Raw genomic sequence first — 21,927 nt, 5'->3', positions numbered from 1 at the left:
AGAACAAGCAAGGCAGCCGCACACTGGTCCGATGATCACAGAGCGAGAGACAAGAAAGGCAAGGCTCACCAAGCCATCCATCTCTCCTCCCCTCAGTCAATCCCACCTGCGTTTATCAGCCAGGCCGGCACAATAAACTGTCTCAGTCACTTCCACGAAAGATCTAGAATAGAGTCCTGTGTTTACTCGTGGTTGCCAGGTAGGAGTGAGAGGAAAAGGGAGAAGTCTTGTTTAAGAGCATTGGTTTTTTTCTATGGTGATGGTCGTGCAATATGGTTAATGGAATTAGTGTTGGTAAATTGTACACATGAAGAGTTACATGTTTGTATTTTATAAATTATGAACCAAGTAGTTTAATGTTTCCTTAAAACTGCTATTTTCAAAAGTAGTATGAAACACAGTTATCTTCACAGGTGCAGAACTTCCCTTGGTCCTTAGATGATAAATTAGATTGAGGCAGAAAAAGAAAATCATGTGAACAGTAAAGTCTATGAGGACCCGCTCCCGGAACGATCAATCACACGAGGCCCAAAGGGCAGCACTTCCCCAAAACAAACCTCAGCAGGAGCAGGGAAGACGCGGAGAGTGCTGTCAGATTGCAGGCATTACAATTACCCTCCCAAACCAAAAGGGTACCCTGCGCGGAAACGAACTGGCTCGGTAAACTTTCACCCGAACCCCAATAAGCTTTAAAAATACATACACATGAAAAATACAGGCTTGGCAATGGTGCTGTAGTGTTCTGTACACAACCACCCATAGGCCGCAGAAACCTAGCACCCCCGTCTTCCCCTGGAGTCAGACGTCCCACTAATCTCGGCCAGCCAGGCTCTTCGCTCTGGAAAGTTCCTTTCACTGTGGATGCTCTGAAAGCCAAGGTGTTATTAACCACGTCCATTTTAACTCCCTTCCCTGGTTTTCTTTTTATTCAAATCATTTTACTGGGGCCTCATACAATGCGTATCACAATCCATATGTCCATCCATGGTGTCAAGCACATTTGTACATTTGTTGCCATCATCATTTTCAAAACATTTTCTTTCTACTTGAGCCCTTGGTATCGGCTCCTCATTTTTTTCCTCCCTCCCTCATGAACCCTTGATAATTAAATAAATTATGGTTATTTTTCATGTCTTACACTGACTGATGTCTCCCTTCACTCACTTTTCTGTTGTCCATCCCCCTCAGAGAAGGTTATAGGTAGATCAATGTGATGGGTTATCCCTATCTCCCCCCACCTTCCTCTTCCCCTCCTGGTATGGCTACTCTCAGTATGGATCCTGAGGGGTTTATCTGTCCTGGATTCCCCATGTTTCCAGCTCTTATCTGTACCTGTGTACATGCTGTGATCTAGCCAGATATGTAAGGTAGAATTGAGATCATGATAGTGGAGGGGAGGAAACATTAAAGAACTAGAGGAAAGTTGTATGTTTCATCGGTGCTATACTGCACCCTGACTGGCTTGTCTCCTCCCCTCAACCCTTCTGTAAGGGGGATGTCCAGTTGCCTACAGATGGGCTTTGGGTCTCCACTCTGCCCTCCCCCTCATTCACAATGATACAGTTTTTTTCTTCTGGGTCTTTCATACCTGATACCTGATCCTATTGACACCTTGTGATCACACAGGCTGGTGTGCTTCTTACATGTGGGCTTTGTTGTTTATGAGCTAGATGGCCGCTTGTTTATCTTCAAGCCTTTAAGACCCCAGCACTGTATCTTTTGATAGCCGGGCACCATCAGCTTTCTTCACCACCTTTGCTTATGCACCCACTTTGTCTTCAACGATCAAGTTGGGAAGGTGAGCATCATGGAATGCCAGTTTCATAGAACAAAGTGTTCTTGCATTGAAGATGGACTTGAGTAGAGGCCCAATGTCCATCTGCTACCTTAATACTAAGCCTATAAATATATGTACATAGATCTATTTCCCCATCATCATATATAAATATATTTACATATGTACATGTCTGTATTTAGACCTCTATAAATGTTCTTTGCCTCCTAGTTCTTTCCTCTATTTCCTTTTACTTTTCTCTTGTCCCACTATCATGTTCAGCCTTCATTTGGATTTCAGTAATTCTTCTCAGCTACATTACCCTTGATGAAGCCCTACCAGGCCTCCTACACCCTCCTCGCCATTGATTTTGGATCACTTGTTGTTCCCTTGTCCCTGGGTTTGTTAACACCCACTTCCTCTCCCCCACCTCCCTGTCTCCTATGGCCCCCTGCACCACACCGAACTGTCCATCCCATTGTTTTCTCCTCCAGATTGGTTATCCTGCCTATCTTATTTAGAGAGACCTGCAGAGATAAGAAGATACACAAAAACAAGACAGAGCAAAACAAAACAACAACAACCAAAAACCAAGGACAAAAAAAAACAGCCCATAAATAGTTCAAGGTCTGTTTGTTGACCTTTACTAGTGTTTTCCGGTTGAGTCTGATGGGGTGCCACGCCCTGACCCCAAAGTCTGTTTTTGGTGTTCCCTCAGGACTTCCTTGCTCTGCTCCCCTTGCCATTCTGTTGAACGCCTTTAGTGTTTCCCCTCTGTGTGGTGGGTCAGATCGGGCACAGTTCCTGCACTGTGTCGCCAATGTTGTACCCTGAGGGTTATGGGTCAGTGAAGGATGTTGTGTCTCATAGTGGGGCCAGCCCTATGGTCCTCTCTGTGCATTGGCTGCTCTGAGCAGGAATATCGTCCTCAGGGCTTGGTGGGCCAGGATGTGCTCCATTCTCTCTCCCTCCCCCTGCATTGCTCCTGTGTGCTCTGATCAGCCATGTCCCTCTCCTTGAACTGTTGCTTCAGTGCTGTCCTCTGAAGTGAATTCTGGTATGGGGGGAGGGGCTGTCCACGTAGTTGGGATTGGACCAGCCCCTTAGACCTCTCTATTGGTTCCCTGCTTCGTGCTGGTATGTTGCATTCATGTCTTAGAGCACCTGGTTGAAGTCTGGTCCCTCTTTCCCTGTCCTTCCTGATTTTCAAAGCCCTCTGGGACCTAATTCTACCTTGCTTATCCAAAATTTTATCACATGACTTGTTAATGGCCTAGATTCAAACCTTAGATATCGCATCAAAGTTCAATCACATCAAGCAGTTACTGTACAATGGGTACCACACTCAGTTTCAAAATACTCTCATTCTTTTTGAACTCCTTGATATCAGGTCCCTTTTACCCCCTACCTTCCCCAACTCTTCTCTCCCCCACCCCCCCCACCCCCCAGAGCCCTTCTTCGACTCCATGTCTTGCTGTCTCTCTAGGTTCATCATTCCTGGGTTCTCATATACCAAAAATAAACCTCCGGTGAGTCCCCTCTATCCATAATGGAGGAATGGGAATAAACTGGATACAAAAAAGTGCATGGGAGAGATGACTATAGGAGATCAAAATGATAAGCCTGACATGAACAGTTAAAACCTTGTTAGTTGATGACCCCTGTACACATTGGGTTTGATCTGGTTTTCAACATTTTCTGGAACAGGCTTTTCCAAAGCGTCCCAGGCCTCTCAGTATCGTCTGCCACTTACTAGTCTTCTTAACGCAAATCTCTGGGATTGAGGCAGAGCTTCCTGGGCACCCTGACTTTTACAAAGACAGTGGTGGTTTTAATTGTTTATACACAGGACAGCAGTACAACATAATGGGAGACATTTGTTGGGCAGGGCCCTAACACAAGACCATCATTTGTTTATCTCTTCAGAGTCCCTAAAAGGACACATGCTGGTACATAATGGACATTCGCCAAAGATTTGTTCAGTTGAGGCAACTTCTAACTTTTAAACAAGAATCCTTGTATATTCACTGCATCTCTGAATAATTCTATCAAGCTAAACAATCCTGAAAATATTTCTGACTAGCAGTCAAGTCGTGAAAATCAATTATTTGTTACGTAACTCTCAAAAGTAAAATGATTTGTTATATATCCACTATATTTTTAATGGTCTATTATTAACGAGCCTTATGTTACTGTCTCAATATTGAACTTTCTTAAATAAAATTCCAACTAAAATACCTAGGGGGGTGTGGGGTCTTTTTTCTAATGTGTTTAGATAGGATTTTTTATCATTTTTTTTAAAGTAAGATAGTATTATGAATTTACTTTTCGGATTTTTTTTTTCCTTATCTTCACAGACTGTTAGACCCAAAAAGGATGTGACCAACCATGGTGCTTTGCCTATCAAAACAACTAGGCCCGTCAGCCTTGGACTCCAGCCTAGACCCACCAATGTCCCAGGGGCCCGGAAACCATACTTGGATCCACCAAAGCCTGTGGGCAAAAGAAGGCTAACTTCAGCATGTGCCTCTTCCGGCCTGACCTGTAAGCCTTCCAGCAATACTCAACAGCACCTGAAAAGTGGGTCATCCACTGCAAGAAAAGCAGCCAGGAAGCCCGTGGGGTCACTTCTCAGTCAGAAACCGAAAACTGCAAAGCAACAGGTAGCAGATCATGGGAACGCTAACTGTGCAGACTCCATGGACAATGCCCCCACCGAAAGCGAATCTTCTGGCCACTTTCTAAGGGAGATAAACAAAGAGAACTGGCCCCAACCCCTCTCAGACTCTGAGAGGAAGCCAGATCCTGCGTGCTGTTCGCTCAGTAAGCCAAAAACGAATTGTCATGATCCAACCCACAGCAGGGCGGCCCCTAAAGAAGCTTTGGGCAAAGGTTTGATGAATAAGGCCATTCCGAAAGACAGAGTTAACAAACAGTTGGTCGGCAAAATGCAAATCAGGAGTGGCCCCGTGAAATCACAGCCGGTGTCTCGAGGAGCGAATCTTACAAGACCAGGGGGAAAACCCCCAGGGACAGTACCCTGTCACGCGGTTAAGCCCCTTAGTCGGACTCTGGCATCAAAGAAACCAGGGCCCAAGGACCAGGACAGAAAGGTCAATGGGGCTAAACATGAAAGGCCAAATGAAATTAAGTTACAGTCATGCCCTGTTAATGAACAAAAAGCAAGACATACCAAACCCCGAACTGACACCAATTTGCTTCAGGGGGCAATTAACAACAGGCATCTGAACCGGAAGCCAGAGCAGAAGTTTGTCCAGCCCTGCTTCAGACCCCGGACGCCATGCGTGCTGCCAACTGCCAAAGCCACTAGCCAGAGACCTTTGACCATTGGCCGCTCTCATTCCATAATTCCAAGCACTCCTCAAATAAGAGCCAATGGGGAAAAGCGCAACAATACCGTTCAGCAAAGAGCACAAACTGTCGATGCCAAGTCGAAAAGGGCTGTTCCCCAGAGCCAATCTTTGAGCAGGACAGCTCCCAAAACCCAGGCTGGCGGCCCAATGAGAGCTAACAGAGAAGTCGCGAACGGGAGTCAAACAAACCCCAATATGAAGAAGGCAACTGAGGATCGAAGGTACTGTGCTCTGGTTCTAAAATTTGTTTGCAACTTAAAATGATTTGGCAAGCCTACTTGATGAGAAAATAGTCCATAAATAATGTTTCCTAAGTCATTGGTAGCTGTGACCCCCCCCAAAAAAAAAGGAAGAGAAAAAGAAAACTTGAAGGAGATATGAGAAAATATTAAGATCTGGCAGAGCTTACATGTATTATAAGTCACTTCTCCGTAGCATTCCGTATGTTTGAAATCATCTACAACGGCAAAAAAGAAAGAAAAGTTGAACAGAGAGGAGCCAGAATAGTGAGTTCACAGAACGAGAAGGTGGGGAGATAGTGACCATTTGTTCAGAAGGCCAGGATGTTAAGTCCAGAAACAGGATCTGGAAAAACAGGAACGGGAAGCTTGCAGCAGTCTGAGTGGGCCACATTTTGGGAAGTATGCTAAGACAGAGTAGAGCAATCCATTCAAAACCAGAGCTCAGGGGGTCAGATGACAGAAATCGGAATCTCCGTTCTCTGGGGGTTAATGTTACACACTATGTGAAACTGAGCCACACGATTGTGCGCCATTTCTGCATCGGGGCCAGACCCAGTCTCAAAATGGTACACCTCCCGGCATGCATACCTGGTTGGGAAAGAAAATAAGAAAATTCCTGACAAAGGTAGAAGGAACAGGCAGAATTATAAAGTAACTTCAATGTACCCGTGTTGGGAGGGACCCTAACATAAAACGGCTATGGAATGAACACAAGATTATGCTGTGGATAGAGAGCCCTGACCAGCACGCTCCCTGCATCCTGAAGAGACAGGAAGAAGCAACAGATTCGAGATGCTGTGCAAGAGAGAGAGAGAGAGAGGCCTAGGATGGGTTCTGTAAATAGAAGGATCCCAAGAGATACTTTCCAAGCTAGTGACAGTGACATTGAAGCCGAGATCTAAGGTTGAGGAAAAGCTAGTGACGAAGCAAGCTATGTGCAAGACTGAGCTGGGGAATGAGGAAGTCGGGCAGGGTCTCTGTCCACAAGTTCACCATCTAGATTAGACAACAGTCGCTCATAAGACAGTATGTTGTGGGTTGAGCGTGTCTGACTGCAAAAACGAGGACAAATTTCTCACAACTTCTTTGCGTGCTTGCTCACCAACAATGGGCCAGGCCCTGGTAGGTGTGGCCCAACCATCACAACCTGTAGCCTATTGTCTGGGGTGTCATGTCAGAGTCTAGAAAATGAAAATTAGACCAAAGGTCCTGGTAATAAACTGTCTTCACAGAAGGAAAACCCCTTCATTTATGACTAGGAGGCAGGTGAAAGGGGTAGGAAGAGAACCAGGAACACAGAGGAAGCCGTGCCTGATGTCTCAACTGTTATTGTTACGTAAATAGTTAGGGTGAGCATGAGCCGGGAGGAGCTGCAGCTGAAATAACCCCTGTATGAATTGTTCTCTGGAGTCCAGGAGAGAGAACCAAGAGTGTTGATTCATTCATTCAAAAGTAGCTACGGGCACTTCAATTTTGAAAATGCAAGGGACAAAACACGTGCGCATACACACACACACACACACACACACACACACACACGGTGATTAGCAGGAGCTGGAGGTTGTGGCTGGGTTGACTAACAGGGACTGAGAAAGAAGCCTGGTGAGTGTTGCAACTATTTTATATCTTGTAGACGTTCCTTGACTTCATGAGTTTGTCAAAAATCTCATAGCTGCGCACTACAGAGCGTTGACATGTTCCTGAACACGTGCGTGTTCCAGACACTGCTGGGCACTGAGCATCCAGTGGGAGACAGGGGACGGCCTTCCTTGAGCTTGCATCGACCCCTGAGGCTGCGCTCTCCCACACAAGTCCAACATGATTTGCTCAGCAGATAGATTGAAGTAGCATGGTGAAAAGACACAATCCTGACACATACCTTTCCTGTTTTTAAACCACACGGTCTTCTATTTGCACAACTGCCTCTTGGCCTATGCACAGGTTCCATATGAGCGCCATTAAGTGTTCTTGAATTCCCATCCTTCAGCTGGTTACGATCCGCACAATCGGATGCCTTAATAAGGTCAGCAAAACACGAGTAAACCCATGTCTGATGTTCTCTGCTTTCCACCAAGATCCACCTAACCAATGATAGGAAGTAGCATTGGAGCCAAGAACTGAACACTGAAAATGCCAGGCCCTGGGGCAGGAATGAACTTGGGTCAGGATCTGAAGAGCAGGGAAAGGGCACAAAGGACCGGGGTATGGCCATGAGATTGGAGGGGTCAGCAGGAGCCAATTATCTTGGGCCTTTGGGGAACATTTTGAGTTTTATTCTAAGAATGACGGGAAGTCCCTGGCAGCAGCATGATCTGGTTTACGTTTGAAAGCTCACTCTCGCTGCTGCGCAAAGAGCGGGCTTCGTAAAGGTGAGAGAGAGTATTGTGCTATGAGGCATTTCAGACAGATGGCGGCAACTTGGACTAAGATGCTGGCAGTAGAAATCAAAGCGATATTCCATAATGATGTGTCGGGGGTGGGGGTGACCGCTCAGACAGCTTAGTGAACCAGTGAACCGCTCAGACAGCTTAGTGAACCACTTAGTGAACCAGGTGCTGTTGACCAAGGTAGGGAAGGCTTTGGGACTGGAATGGATCTGAAGGTGAAAGTCAAGTTGTTCTGTATGTTGGCAGTGCCAAATTTGAGATGTGTAGCAGGTGGCAAATTAAAGCTGTCAGCTAGACGCTGGCCTCTCTCCTGGCTGAAGGTGTATACTGGCAAGTCGTCGGTAGCTGGTCACTAAAAGACGTCAGGAAGCTCCTCCAGCTCCAGGCCCTGGGCTCTACGTGTCTGGTGCCCCGTCAGCAGCTGCCTGTAGGCCTCTGGGAAGCAGGAGTGGAGACCGTGAGCAGCAGAGATTTAGGGTTCGCACTGGGGACCAGTTGCTCACAAGCCCTAACCTTGCTGAGCTCCATGTGGACGTGGATGGCCGAGGGAGGGCTCAGGAGCTGGGGAAAATGAGTGAGGGGAGAAGGCAGGCAGAGATTTTGACTTGGCATTTTTCTCTTTCGTTCACTAATTAATGCAACCGGCTGGGTTGGTCTGAGTGGGCAACAGAGCACAGGCTAATGGTGGGGGAGAGAAGAGTGCCAAGTGAAGGATGGAGCCTGTCTTAGGAAGATGTCAGAGATAGCATACAGGTGAGCTGAAACGTCTCAGAGAAAGAGACTGAGCAACAGTCACGGAGCAGAAGCATTTGAAGAAGGAGAAGCTGACCACCTGTCGTGTGTGCCTTGGGGCAGGTGGGGCAGCCCAGTACTGTCATGACCCAATTGTAAACTGTCGTTTCTGGCTTTGCGTGTGGTTGAAGGTGTTTAGTCCTCCTCCAGCTCTGCATAGCCCATAAGTGAGCAGCCTGCCTGCGTATCAGCTAATCACCTGCCCCGCCCTCGTTGCATCACAGGAAACAGCTGGAAGAGTGGCAGAAGTCTAAGGGGAAGATCTATAAACGACCCCCAATGGAACTTAAGGCCAAAAGACGGGTGATCGAGGAAATGAACGTCTCCTTCTGGAAGAGTATGGAACAGGAAGAGGAAGAGAAGAAAGCCCAGTCGGCACTGTCGAGTAAAATTAACAGCACGCTAGCAGAATGCCTGCAGCTCATCGAAGGGGTGAGTGGGGAGGAGCAGCTCCCAGAGCTCTGCCACGGGGCCGGGAGTTTGGGGACGCGTTTCTTCAGTTTAATGTAGGGGAGTTAACGATTCCATATGTCTAGGTAGAAATGTGGCTACTTTTCCTAGAGAAGCCGGGTAACACTCATAACAACAGTGTATACTCACACCGTGGCCCTTGTGTGCCAGGCACTGTGGTCCACCCTTGACGTATATCATCTCATCACTGCGATTACTGCCCCCATTCAGCAATTGAGATGGAGACACCCAAAAAGTTAGGAGACCAGACCAAGCAGTCTAGTTCCAGGTCCGAAAGGAACTTGGCCTTCTCAGTGTACCAATGCCCAAGGAGTGGGCATTTAACATCCGGGCACATCAGGTCAAAAGCAAGGCCAGGTGTAAATACGCGCGGCTTGTTCTCGGTGCTCTGGGTAGCATGGGGTCTTCATTAGATCGTAGATTCTGCAGGTAAGAGTAAGGATAGGCACGGGATGATCCTTCCGAGATCCCTTGAAGGAAGCATAATGTAAAATGATGGGATATCCTTCTATAGGAAGGCTCCTTCCTGAAGCAAGCCCCATTATGTTGGAGAAGACTGTCAGCAAAGAGAGACGCTTCAGCTTAGGTCAGCTCTAGGCGTCCCTGTCCCGCCCCGCCCCCACCCCTCCCCCTAGGAGTCAGCCGAACATGAAGGTTGCTCCTTTGTGGAATTGAACTTTGGTCTTTTTGTTTTCATTCCTTTTCCTGCTACAACTTCTTAATTACTTGAGGGTTTGGGTTTTGTTTTTGTTGAGTTTTTTTTTTTTCATTAAAAAATGAATACATTTGTATTATTAAAAACATTGTAAACACTGCTGATAAATGAACAGCATCCCTCCCTCCACCCACCTCCCCCATACGCACACGTAAGCATCCTTCACTTCTCCCTAAGGTGGGCACTACTGCCAACCACTCTTCCATAGAACTACATGTTAATCGTGGAATCAGTGGCCCTACATGTGTGTGTATGCGGTTTCTGAGGCTGTAAATCTTTACAGGAGAACAACCTGGCTGCAGTTAGTGGCCCACCCCAAACCTGACAGTGCCACAAAGGTTCCCTATAGATGATTTAATGAATGAAATATTCTGGGAGTTGCCGTTCATTTGTCCCTGATTTTTACGTATGTTCTTAGGTGTGGGCGGAGGTCAGCTCACAAGCATCCTCCCTGCTGACAGACCACTGTCTCCCCACACCATAGGGGACATAGTGTCTCCCCACTCCCTGCCGCTGGGGACAATGGACAGGCTCCAGTAGGAGGAGTTCACATCCTACTGATAATGGTCTCTATCCGTTGGGCCAGGAACAAGTCAAAGGGCTCTGTGATATTCAAAGTTAGGCTGCCATCCTGTATCTAGGACCTGCCCATCCTGCCGCAGCGTGTATACCCCCAATCCCTCCTCTTCCTATTGCGTGGATACCCCTAGATCACCCCTTCCCATTACTGTAATACCTATAGCACAACCCTTTCTTCACCTGTAATTAGGGGGCTTGCAGGTCCCAAGAGAATATTAAAGATTTTCTCTCTCCCTCCACGTGGACCACCAGGAGGGGCTGAGGTGAGCATGCTACCATGTAATGTGTCTGACTCCATTTATTTCTATATTTCTCTTCTATCTCTCACGCTCTCTGTAACTTTACTATAATCCTTACTTATTATCTCTGTGCAATTGCACCTCCAGGCCCGTAACGATGTGCTAGGGGCTGGCTTCTCCTGGCTCTTAGGTTGTGCTTTGGGTTTGCCTGTGATCAGCGTGAAAGCTGTTTTGTCCATCAGTGGGCCGTCTTTCTTTTTCATGTACTCTGAAAGTCATTTATCCACAAGAACGTAGTCTTAAAGTGCGGCAGAACATGCCCTTACGATTATATGGACTTTGCTTCTTTGGGAATAGTTTTGTGTATCTTTTCAATTTCAATTTCTTCTGTTTGTTACTTTTTGTTTTGTTTTCAAGTTTTCTATTCTTGAGCTACTTTAGGACACTTACTTTCATTAGGTTTGGGGGTATATAATTCATATATAATTCAGTAGTTCAATATATCAAGAAGAGTGGTACAATCATCATCATAATCCGTTTGGGAACATTTCCTTCATTCGTGTACTCATCATTAATTATTAGCTGCCCTCTTCCCCTGCCAGACCTCCAAGGAACCATGGCTTCAGTTACCATCTCTACATTTACCTGTCCTAGATTCCATACACAGAAAGTCATTAGAAACAAAAAGAATAACAAGGTAAATCAGTGAAATAACAAAATAAAAACCTCAAAAGAAAAGAAAGCAGAAAATATTTATAACTAGAACAAATTAAATGGATCATAAAAGAGAACAAATGATAGGGTGCTAAACTTTAACCTAATTCCATCTGCAACAACCCCCTTCCGATGTTGCATTCTGCATGTTAGCAGGGCTAATCACATCCCTGTCCATGGTCAGGGGACTCGCCAGGGGCTTAATCAGTTGTTTGTTTTTATCTCTTTTTTTCTGTTTTTTTTTTGTTAGGCTTGCCAAAAATTTCTCTATTAATGTTTTCAAAGGCTCATTTTTTGATTTGTATTGATTATTTTTTCCTCTTGTATGAAATCTGTACCTATTTTTATATACTTTTGCATGATTTTTTTCATTGAAAGCTAAGGTCATTTATGTCAGTCTCTCTCTCTCTCTCTCTCTCTCTATATATATATATATATATATATATATATACACACACATATATTTATATATACATATATACACACACACACTTAAGTATTATAAATCTGTTTCTAAATTTTGCTTTGGTAATATATCTCAGATTTGAATACGTAGTGTTTTTTATCAGTAAAGGTCAAGTTTAAAAAAACAAAACCGGAACCACACTTGCACACCTGGCATTTCAATGAAAAGAATATCATGTAGGATTTGGTTGCATACTACTTCCTGCAGAAAGCCGAGCTGAGACAGGGATTTGTGTGAAAGGAGTTGATTAGTTAGAGATTCCCAGGGAAATGGGCAGGGGTGTGGTGGGGATACAGAAGCAGGAAGGAAGGGAAGCCAAGCAGGTAGAGAACCAAGCCCAAGAAGGGTAACTTTGGCTCATTCCCACGGAGAACTCGGAAGACAGGGACAGACACCTGTCCGGGAAAGGGAGTCTGGAGCATTAATGTTACCATGGTCACTGCTGTCGAGTCAGTCCCACTCATAGCAGCCCTGCAGCTCAAGCCAGATTGGCACAACGATATTGCAGTTTTCCTTTGTGTTTGAATGATTCCTCTAGGCTCTGGGGAGCAGGTTGTTTTTATACAAATAAAACTCTATAGAACATATCCCTTTACCTTCAGCCGTGATGTCTTTGGTCTTGTGTAAATTTAAAAATCATTGTCAAATGTCATTGAAATGTACACTTAGAGAGATGGGTGCTTTGTTTTGTTTTCTTTTAAGTTCAAAAAAATTTAGCATCAGACTGATTTCTGTGAGCCCCCAGGATAAACTTGGGAAGATGTCAGAGCAACAATGCATGGGCAACAATGCGTGCTGATACTTCCTCTGGGCAACAATGCGTGCTGATACTTCCTCTGGGCATTTTCTTTTTCCAGGGTGTGTTTTCTGATGAAGTGCTTACCATATTGTCCAGTATTCCTGAGGCTGAAAAGTTCGCCAAATTCTGGATCTGCAAAGCAAAGCTGTTGGCACGGAAAGGCAGCTTTGATGTTATTGGGCTCTACGAAGAGGCCATTAAAAACGGGGCCACAGTGAGTACCTGTCTGGAAGGGTGACCTGGAAATTCTCTGGCATGTGGGCTCTCTATTATTTGCAATATGACAGGTCCACAATGTGCTGTTAAGCATCTAGGTATCATTTCGTAAAGTGATGTATAGAATATAAAGTTATATACCGAATATGAATGTCCTTTAGGAACTGTAGGGGGAGGTCAGATGCTTAATCCTCCCTGAAAGCAATCGCTGCCCACTGCTGTCTCACCCCACCACAGGGGTGGGCCTGCTCCCTGCTGCTGAAGACAATGGATTACTTCTCCCTGAGGCTTGCCACCCAGTAGCTTGGTTCCCATTGGTGGAGTTCACACCCTACCGATAATGGTCTCTTATCAGTTGAGCCAGGGAACAAGTCAAACAGGCTGTGTGACATCCAAAATTAAGCTACCATCCTAAATCTAGGATCCGTCCATCTTGTCACATGTATACCCCCAATCCCTCCTCTTCCTATTGCATGTATGTCCCTAGACCACCCCTCTCATTACTGTATAACCTATAGTGCAACCCCTTCCTGTAACGTATGTCTTTACCTGTAATTAGGGGGCTTGCACACTCCCAAAAGGTATATAAGCCTGAGTTAGCAATAGAGATCTCTCTCCCTCCTCTCGCTCTCTCGCTGGTCTCTCCCCTCGCCTCTCCCATCCTCCTTTCCCCTTGTCCTCCTTTCCCCTGTCCTCCTTCCCTTCCCCCTCTCTCCACGTGGACCACCAAGCAAGGCTGAGGTGAGCAATGCTACCATGTAATGTGTCTGACTGCATTATTGTATCTCTCATGCTCTCGTTGACTTTAATATAATGTTTATATATCTGAACTGTACAATTGTGCTTACTGAACCTGAGACTAGCGGTGAGGGGTGCCCCCCCCCCCACTTAATACAAGGAACATTTTAGAAGAAGATACCGGTTTTGTAGAAAGCAGCATTACATGTAACCAGTAGATTCTATCACATCGGTTTGCTGTGGGGTTGCGGGGCTGGGGGAAAGAAGCTTTCACGCATCCCCATTTGCAACCAGCAAAGGGTCAGGACACTGGGCTGTGCATGGTGTCCCCCGGAAACTGCCTTGGAGAGCCCCTCCCCAGTTGACTGTTGGGATGAACTTGAGGGAAGGGGATTCTCACACAGCTTCTGGACGCCAGGGAGTTCTGGTGTGAAGAATGTACTTGCACGGCTTTTTGAACAGATGCGCAGGAGTTCTGATGTTAGTCTAATAACTCACTGCTGGGCCTTTGTGGGACCAGTGATCTGTGTCAGGTGGTATCTTAGCCACAACGCCAGCTTAAAATTGGACCCTCTGAAATTGTCTACCACCTCCCTTTGCATTCCAGCTTCCAAAACCTCACCGTTATTTCTTCTCGTTGCTTTTTGTGGGTTGTTGCCTTTATTTTATTTATTTATTTATTTTAATCCTTTTACTGGGGGCTCGTAAAACTCATCACAACACATCCAGGCATCCATGGTGTCAAGCACATTTGTACATTTGTTGCCATCATCCATTCTCAAGACATTTTCTTTCTACTTGAGCCCTTGGTATCGGCTCCTCCTTTTTGTTGTTGTTGTTGCGCCTTTATTTAAAACCCCTTTATTTATTATCGTGTCAGTGGAGCGTCAAGAGGGACTAGAATTAATGGGCAGTCAATGCACCATCTTTGTCCACCAGATACCCAAACCCATGGCCATTGAGTCCGTTCTGACTGACAGTTTCCAAGACTGTAAGTCTTATAGGAACAGACCGCCTCATCGTTCTCCTGTGTCACAATCTCTATCCAGGAATCTATAAACTTGATAGATGATTTATCTTTCCGAATGCATTCCATCTATACCCACTTCCCATAGTGTCAGCTTTTATCTGTCATTTATTTGCTACAAGTCAGGAAGACTCAGCTCCAAATAAATTGTATGAAAGTATCGTTTTCTTTCATGATGCTGTGATTCGTGGCCTGGGTCAGATCATTTTTAAGCGTGAATGATCTCAGATAGTTTCATCAGAAAATTACTTTTCTATAGAGGATTTTTGAGGTCTTGTTTGCCCGTTACAAGGTAAATTGCTATATTGCCATACAAAAGGAAAGGGGGATTGCTCAAACTGTTAACAAAAGTTGGATTGGGGTGATGAAATTTTGGATGGAATCTTTTTCTTTAGCTTAATGAGTTTTTTGGTAATGAAGTATATGACTTCTACAATAAAACAAAAACGAAACTAAAACTGCCATGACCCTAGAGCTGCTTCCCAGTTCAGATTAGACTGGAACAGGTACACAGGTATAGAAAGGGACGGGACCTCACGACACACAGAATCCAAGAGCGGGAATGGTGATGCTGGAAAGGGGGGAGAGGGGGAGAGGAGGAGAAAGGGGGTAACCAATCTGGTGATCAACACATGGCCATGCACCCCTCTACAGTGGGGAGGGCAGCAGAGGACATTGGGAGGGGAGACAGCAGTTAGTGCCAGAGATGAAAATAATAGCAATGTACAATCTATCTAGGGGCTTTGAGCGTGGTGGGAGGGGGGAGGAAAAAGAGCTGGTACCAAGGGCTCAGTAGAAAGAAAGTGGGTGTCTAGAAGAGAATGAGGGTAGCGTATGTACAAACATGCCTGATTCAGTTGGTGTGTGGATTGTGGTGGGAGTTGTGCGAGCCCCCGATGAAATGACTTAGTAAATAAATAAAAACTTAAGATATATTTTCCATGTGGCTAGCCTTTCTTTCACCGTTGGGTCAGAACCTTCCTGTGGGAGCACATCTTCAATGGAATTGTGCAAATCTCCAAGAAAATAGAGTTTGATTTGGAAAAGGGTTATCATCAACAGATTTCCACTAAAGTCAGGTGCCTGTATTTAACCAACATTTCTTCTGTTCCTTCGTTTTGCCCATGAAGTTATAAATCTGAGATGTTTACATGATGTTTTAAAAAAAGGAAACCTTCCTTTTTTACAAAAAGAAGTTCTTGATGTCTAAAGTTCGTTTGCTTATTTTCTTAATCAATGTTTTTAATGTTGCTTCTGTTTGCCTCTTCTATCCCTCCAGCCAATCCTAGAGTTGCGGGAAGTCATACTTCATATTTTGCAAGACCCACAGAGAACCACAGAAGGTACTGCTTTCTTTGTGTTTGCTTTTGCGCCCTCGGGCTGGTAAGGAAAAGTCAGTCACCGAGGAAAAGAAACTATGTACAAGAGCCCCAAATCCCGCTCCTGGTTCTTTGGCCTGGTCTTGCTGCATGGTCATCAGTGAGTTACTCCGTTATTACAAGTCAATGTAATCGCCGGATTGTGTTTTCCAATCTTCCAAGAAGAAAGATCCTCCTTCCTGTTTCCATCATTCACAGTTCACTCTCAAAGAATGATCCATTATTTTGGTGCGCATTTGATTGATTTCAGACCATAGAAGCTGGTGAAAGTCTTTCAGCTCTTCACTTTGGGCGTTGTTAGTAGCTTTGTGTGAGTTCCAAGAACAGGCATACGAGCAGGTGTTCCGTGTAGGCGTATGAGTGTTATCTTACCCCAGGGGGTGGACGTTAGGATAGACCTTGAAATGTTCTGTTTAATGAGGAGGGATGCCATTGGTCCTCAAACTGTCATTCTCAGCATAGTCCCATGATCTGACACTGTCTACGTCGGAACAAAGGAAGTAAACTTTCAACTAAAGTATTTGGTCTTTCACCAGAGAAGACAAAGTCCCGTATATACTCGTGTATAAGCCGAGTTTTTCCAGCACATTTTTATGCAGTTTTTGTGGTACAATTAGGTGCCTCTGCTGATATTCAGGTCAGCTTATGCTCGAGATATATGGTAAATGTAGTGCTCAGTGCCGAACATCCGTTGTTGGCACTAGAGGAACCTGGACTACAGCTCCTGCTTCCCGGCATCCTCGAGGGAAAGACAAACGCCTTTCTCAAGAGACTGAGGAGGCCAAGTGGAGAAAGGCCTTGGTTTAAGTCGCATGAAGTTTAATCAGAACAAACCGGTCAACATGTGCACCTCTAAAGTTACGTGCCGCGTTAAGGATAGCCATCTGGAGGCTCTTTGCTCAGTTAACCATTCCTGTCACTGGTCAGATTGTTAGGGGAATTTTCTTTAATATTTTGCCCAACACAGTAAATGACTCATATTACAATTGCTTAAAATATTTGTTCTATGAATCGAAAGGGGGCAAAAACAAGCTGTTAGAAAATAAAAGGATGCTTTTTATTATTCCACAATGTGACAACTCTCTAAGAACAAATTAAACTTTGGGGTTCAATCGAGTCATTTGGAATTACAACTTCATAGCACATTACTTTTGGGACTAGGGTCATAGAGTGTTCATCTCGATGGTAGACTCGCCGGAAATGGTGCTACAATCCAGATGTTTGACTATAATACCTGGTCGAGACCTTCAAAGGATGAAAGCAGAGTCAGAATTCAGCCTTTACAACTCGTTGACTCTCTTGGCCTCTTTGGGTCTCAGCCTCTAGTCGCAGTGCCAGCCTGCTTCTGCCTCAATTTCCTGCCTCTCGTTGTGGTCACTGCTAGTGGGCTGTCATGAAAATTTTGTCAGCGCCAGACTTTTTTCACCCACTGTCCAAGCCGGTAGCCACGAGGTTGTCCCTGGGAGAAGGGGCCAGGAGATCGAGCGAGTGACCCCTGGGAGTCGAAGGTCCGGTGTCCACGTATGTGACTAGTCCCTGCGGGAGTTCTCCTGAAGCTCAAAGAGTGGAGAGCGCAGGGCAGCAAGGGTCCCTCCACAAGTGCTGGGGGCTGGAGGAGCTCAGGGCATGGCTACAGCGCTTTGACGAAAAAGACCAGCTCTGAGTCCACTTACAATCAGCCCCTCCTTAGTCTAGTAGACAGAGCCCACGGGTATCACTAGACATCATGATATGCGGTATGCTTTCCTTTCATTGATTTTTAGCTTAACGATCAAGTTGCTAAGCCAGACTTTCCTCTTGGCATTGCGTCCTCAGGAATTACCTCTGACTCGCTACGTGCCGAAGAGCTGATCAAGAAGGTGGAATCTGAAAAGGCTTGTCTTGCTTCAAAAGAGAGAGGCAAGGCAGGCGAGGACACCCATCCTGGCATCAAGTTACAGATCGCCCCGGTCCCTAAGTAAGCACATGCCATCATGCTTTGTGTTCCTGGGTCTCCTTCCAGCTCTGTTGGCAAGTTCCCCTCCACAGGCGCAGAGTAACAGCAGCGATGGGTGCCGTCTGCCGTCTCCGAGGCCCAGGCAGTCCAAGCCAGCTTTGGGGCTGAGAGTGCGGGGTGGCCCGTGTCCGTGTTATGCACACACACCGTGCCCCCTCCCACCGCACGCGATGAGACCCCACCCTCGGGGAGGAAGGTGGAGTGGTGATGCAATGGACCCCCCTCTCCCTCCTGGAGACAGCCCTCTCTCCTCACCCTCACTTGCCTGGACGTGCAGATCGCACCTCCCTCACCTGGCAGGGGGTGAGGGCCCCCTGGTCCCAAGCAGGGGCAGCCTGCTTTGTAGCTATGAAAGAAACCACTTCAGACTCCTAGTGACCCAACCTGACAAAGTAGAAGTGCTCCCCAGGGGTTCCAAGGCTGTAACTCTTCACCACAGTAGACGCCCCATCTTTCTCCCTTTTGAACGGCTGGTGGTTTTGAACTGCCAACATGTCAGTGAGCAGCCCAGCACGTAATCCTCTGTGCCATTGCGAGCCACCCCCACCCTCAGCTCCTTCCACCTTTGTGTGTGATAGCAGGGAGGCCAGTTGAGTCCATAGTCAAAGACTGCTCCTAGTATCAGAACCATTTGGTGTTTGAACAAGTATATGTGGAAGACAGATCCCACACTAATGCATATCCTTAGTATATCAGGGTCATTTTCTAAAATGCTCATGTAACATCACGGCACTCTGCTCATGATCTTGAGAGGGACATTCCAACAAGAGCACGGATACATTTGCATTTCCTGGAAAGCGCAGTGACACCCCCCCCATCCTACACTCCTGTCCAGGACCAGCCCCTCCCCCCTACACTCAGCTCCATGTTCAAATAGACGGAAGCAGGCTCCAGACCAATTAGGAAAGCTTTTTAGCAGACTTGCTTGCTAGTGTTGCTAACCAAAACTCAAACCCACAACAGTGCCAACTCCTACAACCCTATGGGACACAGTAGAACAGGCTTTCCAAGACTGTACTCTTCCTGGAAACAGGCTGCTCTCTCTTCCTCCTGGGGAGCTCCTGGGGGATTTGAACTGCCAACCTTTTGCTTTGCAACCAAGCTCTTAACCATTGCACCACCAGGGTTCCTTTTAGTTTTGCTTAGATGAATATTACCTAGTTTTGTGACCAAAAAACCCTAATTCACTGCGTGAATTAGGTGCAGAACAGGTTTCTGCACCCTGTTCTCTAGGCTGCTTTTCTGTTGTAAAGAGTGTAAGGATGGCGCCATGTTGGTTCCCATTGCATTCTGTGGCCTGGTGTCCACCATCGTAAATCTATATTTTCAATAACTTTTTGTCAAAGCTAGAAAAAAGAATCTTAGAATTAATTAATCCAGCCCCATTTGGTGATAAGCTCAGTTTGCTCAAAACCTGTCAGCTCTTTTGAAAGCTTCGGGAGTAAACAAACACTAACTGCCAAGTAGTTGGCCTCAAATAAAAACTGCTTTCGTGCAACGAATCCCTGTACTTCCACCATCATAGCGCTGCGGATGGACAGGGCCCAGTTCCCTCTAGATCCCAGGGGAAAGCCATCTTGTGTGTCAGCCAGCCCCTCTAACGTGTCTGTCATGAGTGAAGTGTGTGCCGGGGTTTATTTTAGAATAAGAAACAAAATATATTTACTCGAGTTTCCCAAGAAAGTCTAAGATTCTGAATGAATCTCTCTTGTCTCCCACTCACTCTCTCAGACTAATTGGAATGCCAGACATTCAGGACATGAAGCTCATCACTCCTGTCCGGCGATCAACGAGGATCGAACGAGCCGTGTCCCGCTACCCAGAAATGCTACAGGACCATGACCTGGTAGTGGCTTCCCTGGACGAACTCTTAGAAGCGGAGGAAACAGAGTATTTCATATTCCGCCGAAACGAGGCATTGCCCGTCACCCTGGGGTTTGAGATCCTTGATGGATAATTTCTTGATTCCTTGAGGGGAAGGCCCCTGGTGTGTCCAGTCCTCCCCGCGACAAGAATTGTCTATGTCTGACAGACATGGCGTAACGTGGACAATGAACACCAGTTACGGGCTCTCAGAACTTTGAGAGTGATTCACTAGACTTCACTCTGAGGTTTTGTATCCCGACAGGAAGACCTGGTGTACAGGATTCATTTAAGAATGAAGTTGACCACAGTTCTACAGCATGCCTAAATTTCCAGCTACTGAGTTCTAACTCCCACAAGCACCACGAAATTTGCACTTTATTCATCTACTTTAATCCCAACCTAGCTAACTTTTGTATCAGTGAGTTGGTGCCAAAATAAGAGTTTCCCTTTTTGTCCACCTTAGCAAAGAGAGCATGTTCTCTGACCACGTGGACAGTGGGAGCTTTGATGCTGGCTGGGACCTGGCAGACCGTGCAGTCAAATCCTTTCACTGTGCAGACGAGTTGATCCGAAGCTGGAGCTTGGCTCCGAGATGGCAAAGGCCTGTGACGCCTGTGCTTTGACTTGCCCTCTCCGTATCCTTGTCCACGAGGAATACTTCTCGGCCTTGCAGTGCCAGGTTTCCTCCAGTGAGGCAAACCCCACCCCACCCCGACCCCCGTCGGCGTTTCACCCAAACCTAATGGAGAAGGGTCGACAGGGTGACCCTGCAAACTTACTTCTGTGGTTGTCATTCAGATATTCTTCAAATGGGGGCAGGGGGAGGGATGGGGGGAGATGCCTTGCTTCTTCTTGCTCTGCTGAAGGGGGTGGTTGCTGTCCTGAGAAGGAAATGAAAGCCCCTGAGACCACTATATACCGTGTATACTCGAGTATAAGCCAACCCGAATATCAGCCGAGGCACCTAATTTTACTACAAAAACTGCATTAAAAATGTGCTGGAAAACTAGGCTTACACACGAGTATATACGGTAGGTTAATATTTGTTCTTCCTGGTCAACTGTTCTTGGGAGGGTAGAGTCCAAATCATTATGTAAATACAATGTACAGAAAAACAGTGGTCTGTTTTTTTTATTTTCGTTTTCTTATTTAAATATTTCTTTTTTTTTAATGAATTTTTCTTAGTGTTTAAATGTCTGCTTATTCATTTATCTTATTATAGAAAACTGTGAGGATAGCTTCTCTGGGGACAAGACGTAGGAGCTTGTCTGGGAAAATACCAAGAAGTTATTTCCCAAGAGGCCTGACGGGGAGCACTTGTGACCCAGGAGTGCGTCCCTACCCCACCCGGGCACTGGCTTTGTGCATGTGAGGGAAACACCCTGCCTCTTGTAGGGTCAAATTTACCGTCATGGAGTTCCTAAAACTGAGGTTAAAGAAAAAGATAATGTCGGTACACTAATTCTGAGTAAGACATAGAATGAACCCCAACTAACGAGCCTTCCCTTCCCCCAGAGAAGCCTGTCTACCCTGTGCCCCCCCTCTCGAGAAGCCTGCGTAGAGCAGACACGTTTTAGAGGGAGACACGCCAGGCGCTACTGCCGTCTTCATGCAGAACGGCCCGGAGAGCAGAAAGAGAGGGGAGAGAGTTTGCATCTATTAGAGTTGATGATGTGCCTACCCTCCACTTAACCTTGTGCATACTAGAAAGGACGTCTGGATTTGCCCGCTGGCAGTACCGCACCCAGTCTCCTTAAGAGTCCTTGCCCCACTCGGAGTCTGGGTGGTTTGAGCGGCACAGACTCACTCGGTCAGCTGCACACATCACTGCCCGAGGGATTGTAAGGAGGATGGAGTCACATGTATCAGAACCTGTAAGAGTTCATTTCTGGAACATTTGTTAGGAAAAAAGACTAGTGGGGTTGCTGAAAAGCTAGGATGGAAATCTTTTTTTTTTTTTTTTCACGATCAAAGAAGTTTATTAAGGAAGTTAGCAAGTTGTAATGCCAATGCCAGAGTTGGTTTTTTGTTGTTGTTGTTGTTTTTAACATTTTATTAGGGGCTCACACAACTGTTATCCCAATCCATACACACATCAATTGTGTAAAGCGCATTTGTACATCGTTTCTCAAAACATTTTCTCTCCATTTAAA

The 21,927-nt window shown here is 46.0% G+C and overlaps 1 protein-coding gene across 1 annotated transcript in view; it reads left to right on the top strand.

The window, feature by feature from the left end:
- The window catches only part of CKAP2L (cytoskeleton associated protein 2 like), a 30,964-nt gene extending 10,389 nt beyond the window's left edge, over positions 1-20,575 (top strand). Inside the window, exons 4-9 of the mRNA XM_004707990.2 lie at positions 4,132-5,369; positions 8,794-9,001; positions 12,611-12,766; positions 15,813-15,876; positions 17,728-17,869; positions 19,640-20,575. Coding sequence (XP_004708047.1) covers positions 4,132-5,369; positions 8,794-9,001; positions 12,611-12,766; positions 15,813-15,876; positions 17,728-17,869; positions 19,640-19,865 — 2,034 coding nt within the window. The 3' untranslated portion in view covers positions 19,866-20,575. The remainder of the gene's footprint in view (positions 1-4,131; positions 5,370-8,793; positions 9,002-12,610; positions 12,767-15,812; positions 15,877-17,727; positions 17,870-19,639) is intronic.
- The last annotated feature ends 1,352 nt before the right edge of the window (positions 20,576-21,927 follow it).

Source organism: Echinops telfairi, unplaced genomic scaffold (assembly GCF_000313985.2).
Source record: "Echinops telfairi isolate 266 unplaced genomic scaffold, ASM31398v2 ScPeMD7_11;HRSCAF=52, whole genome shotgun sequence".
Lineage (NCBI taxonomy): Eukaryota > Metazoa > Chordata > Mammalia > Afrosoricida > Tenrecidae > Echinops > Echinops telfairi.
Note: the sequence above shows the minus strand (reverse complement) of the source record. Positions and strands in the feature narration are given on the sequence as shown.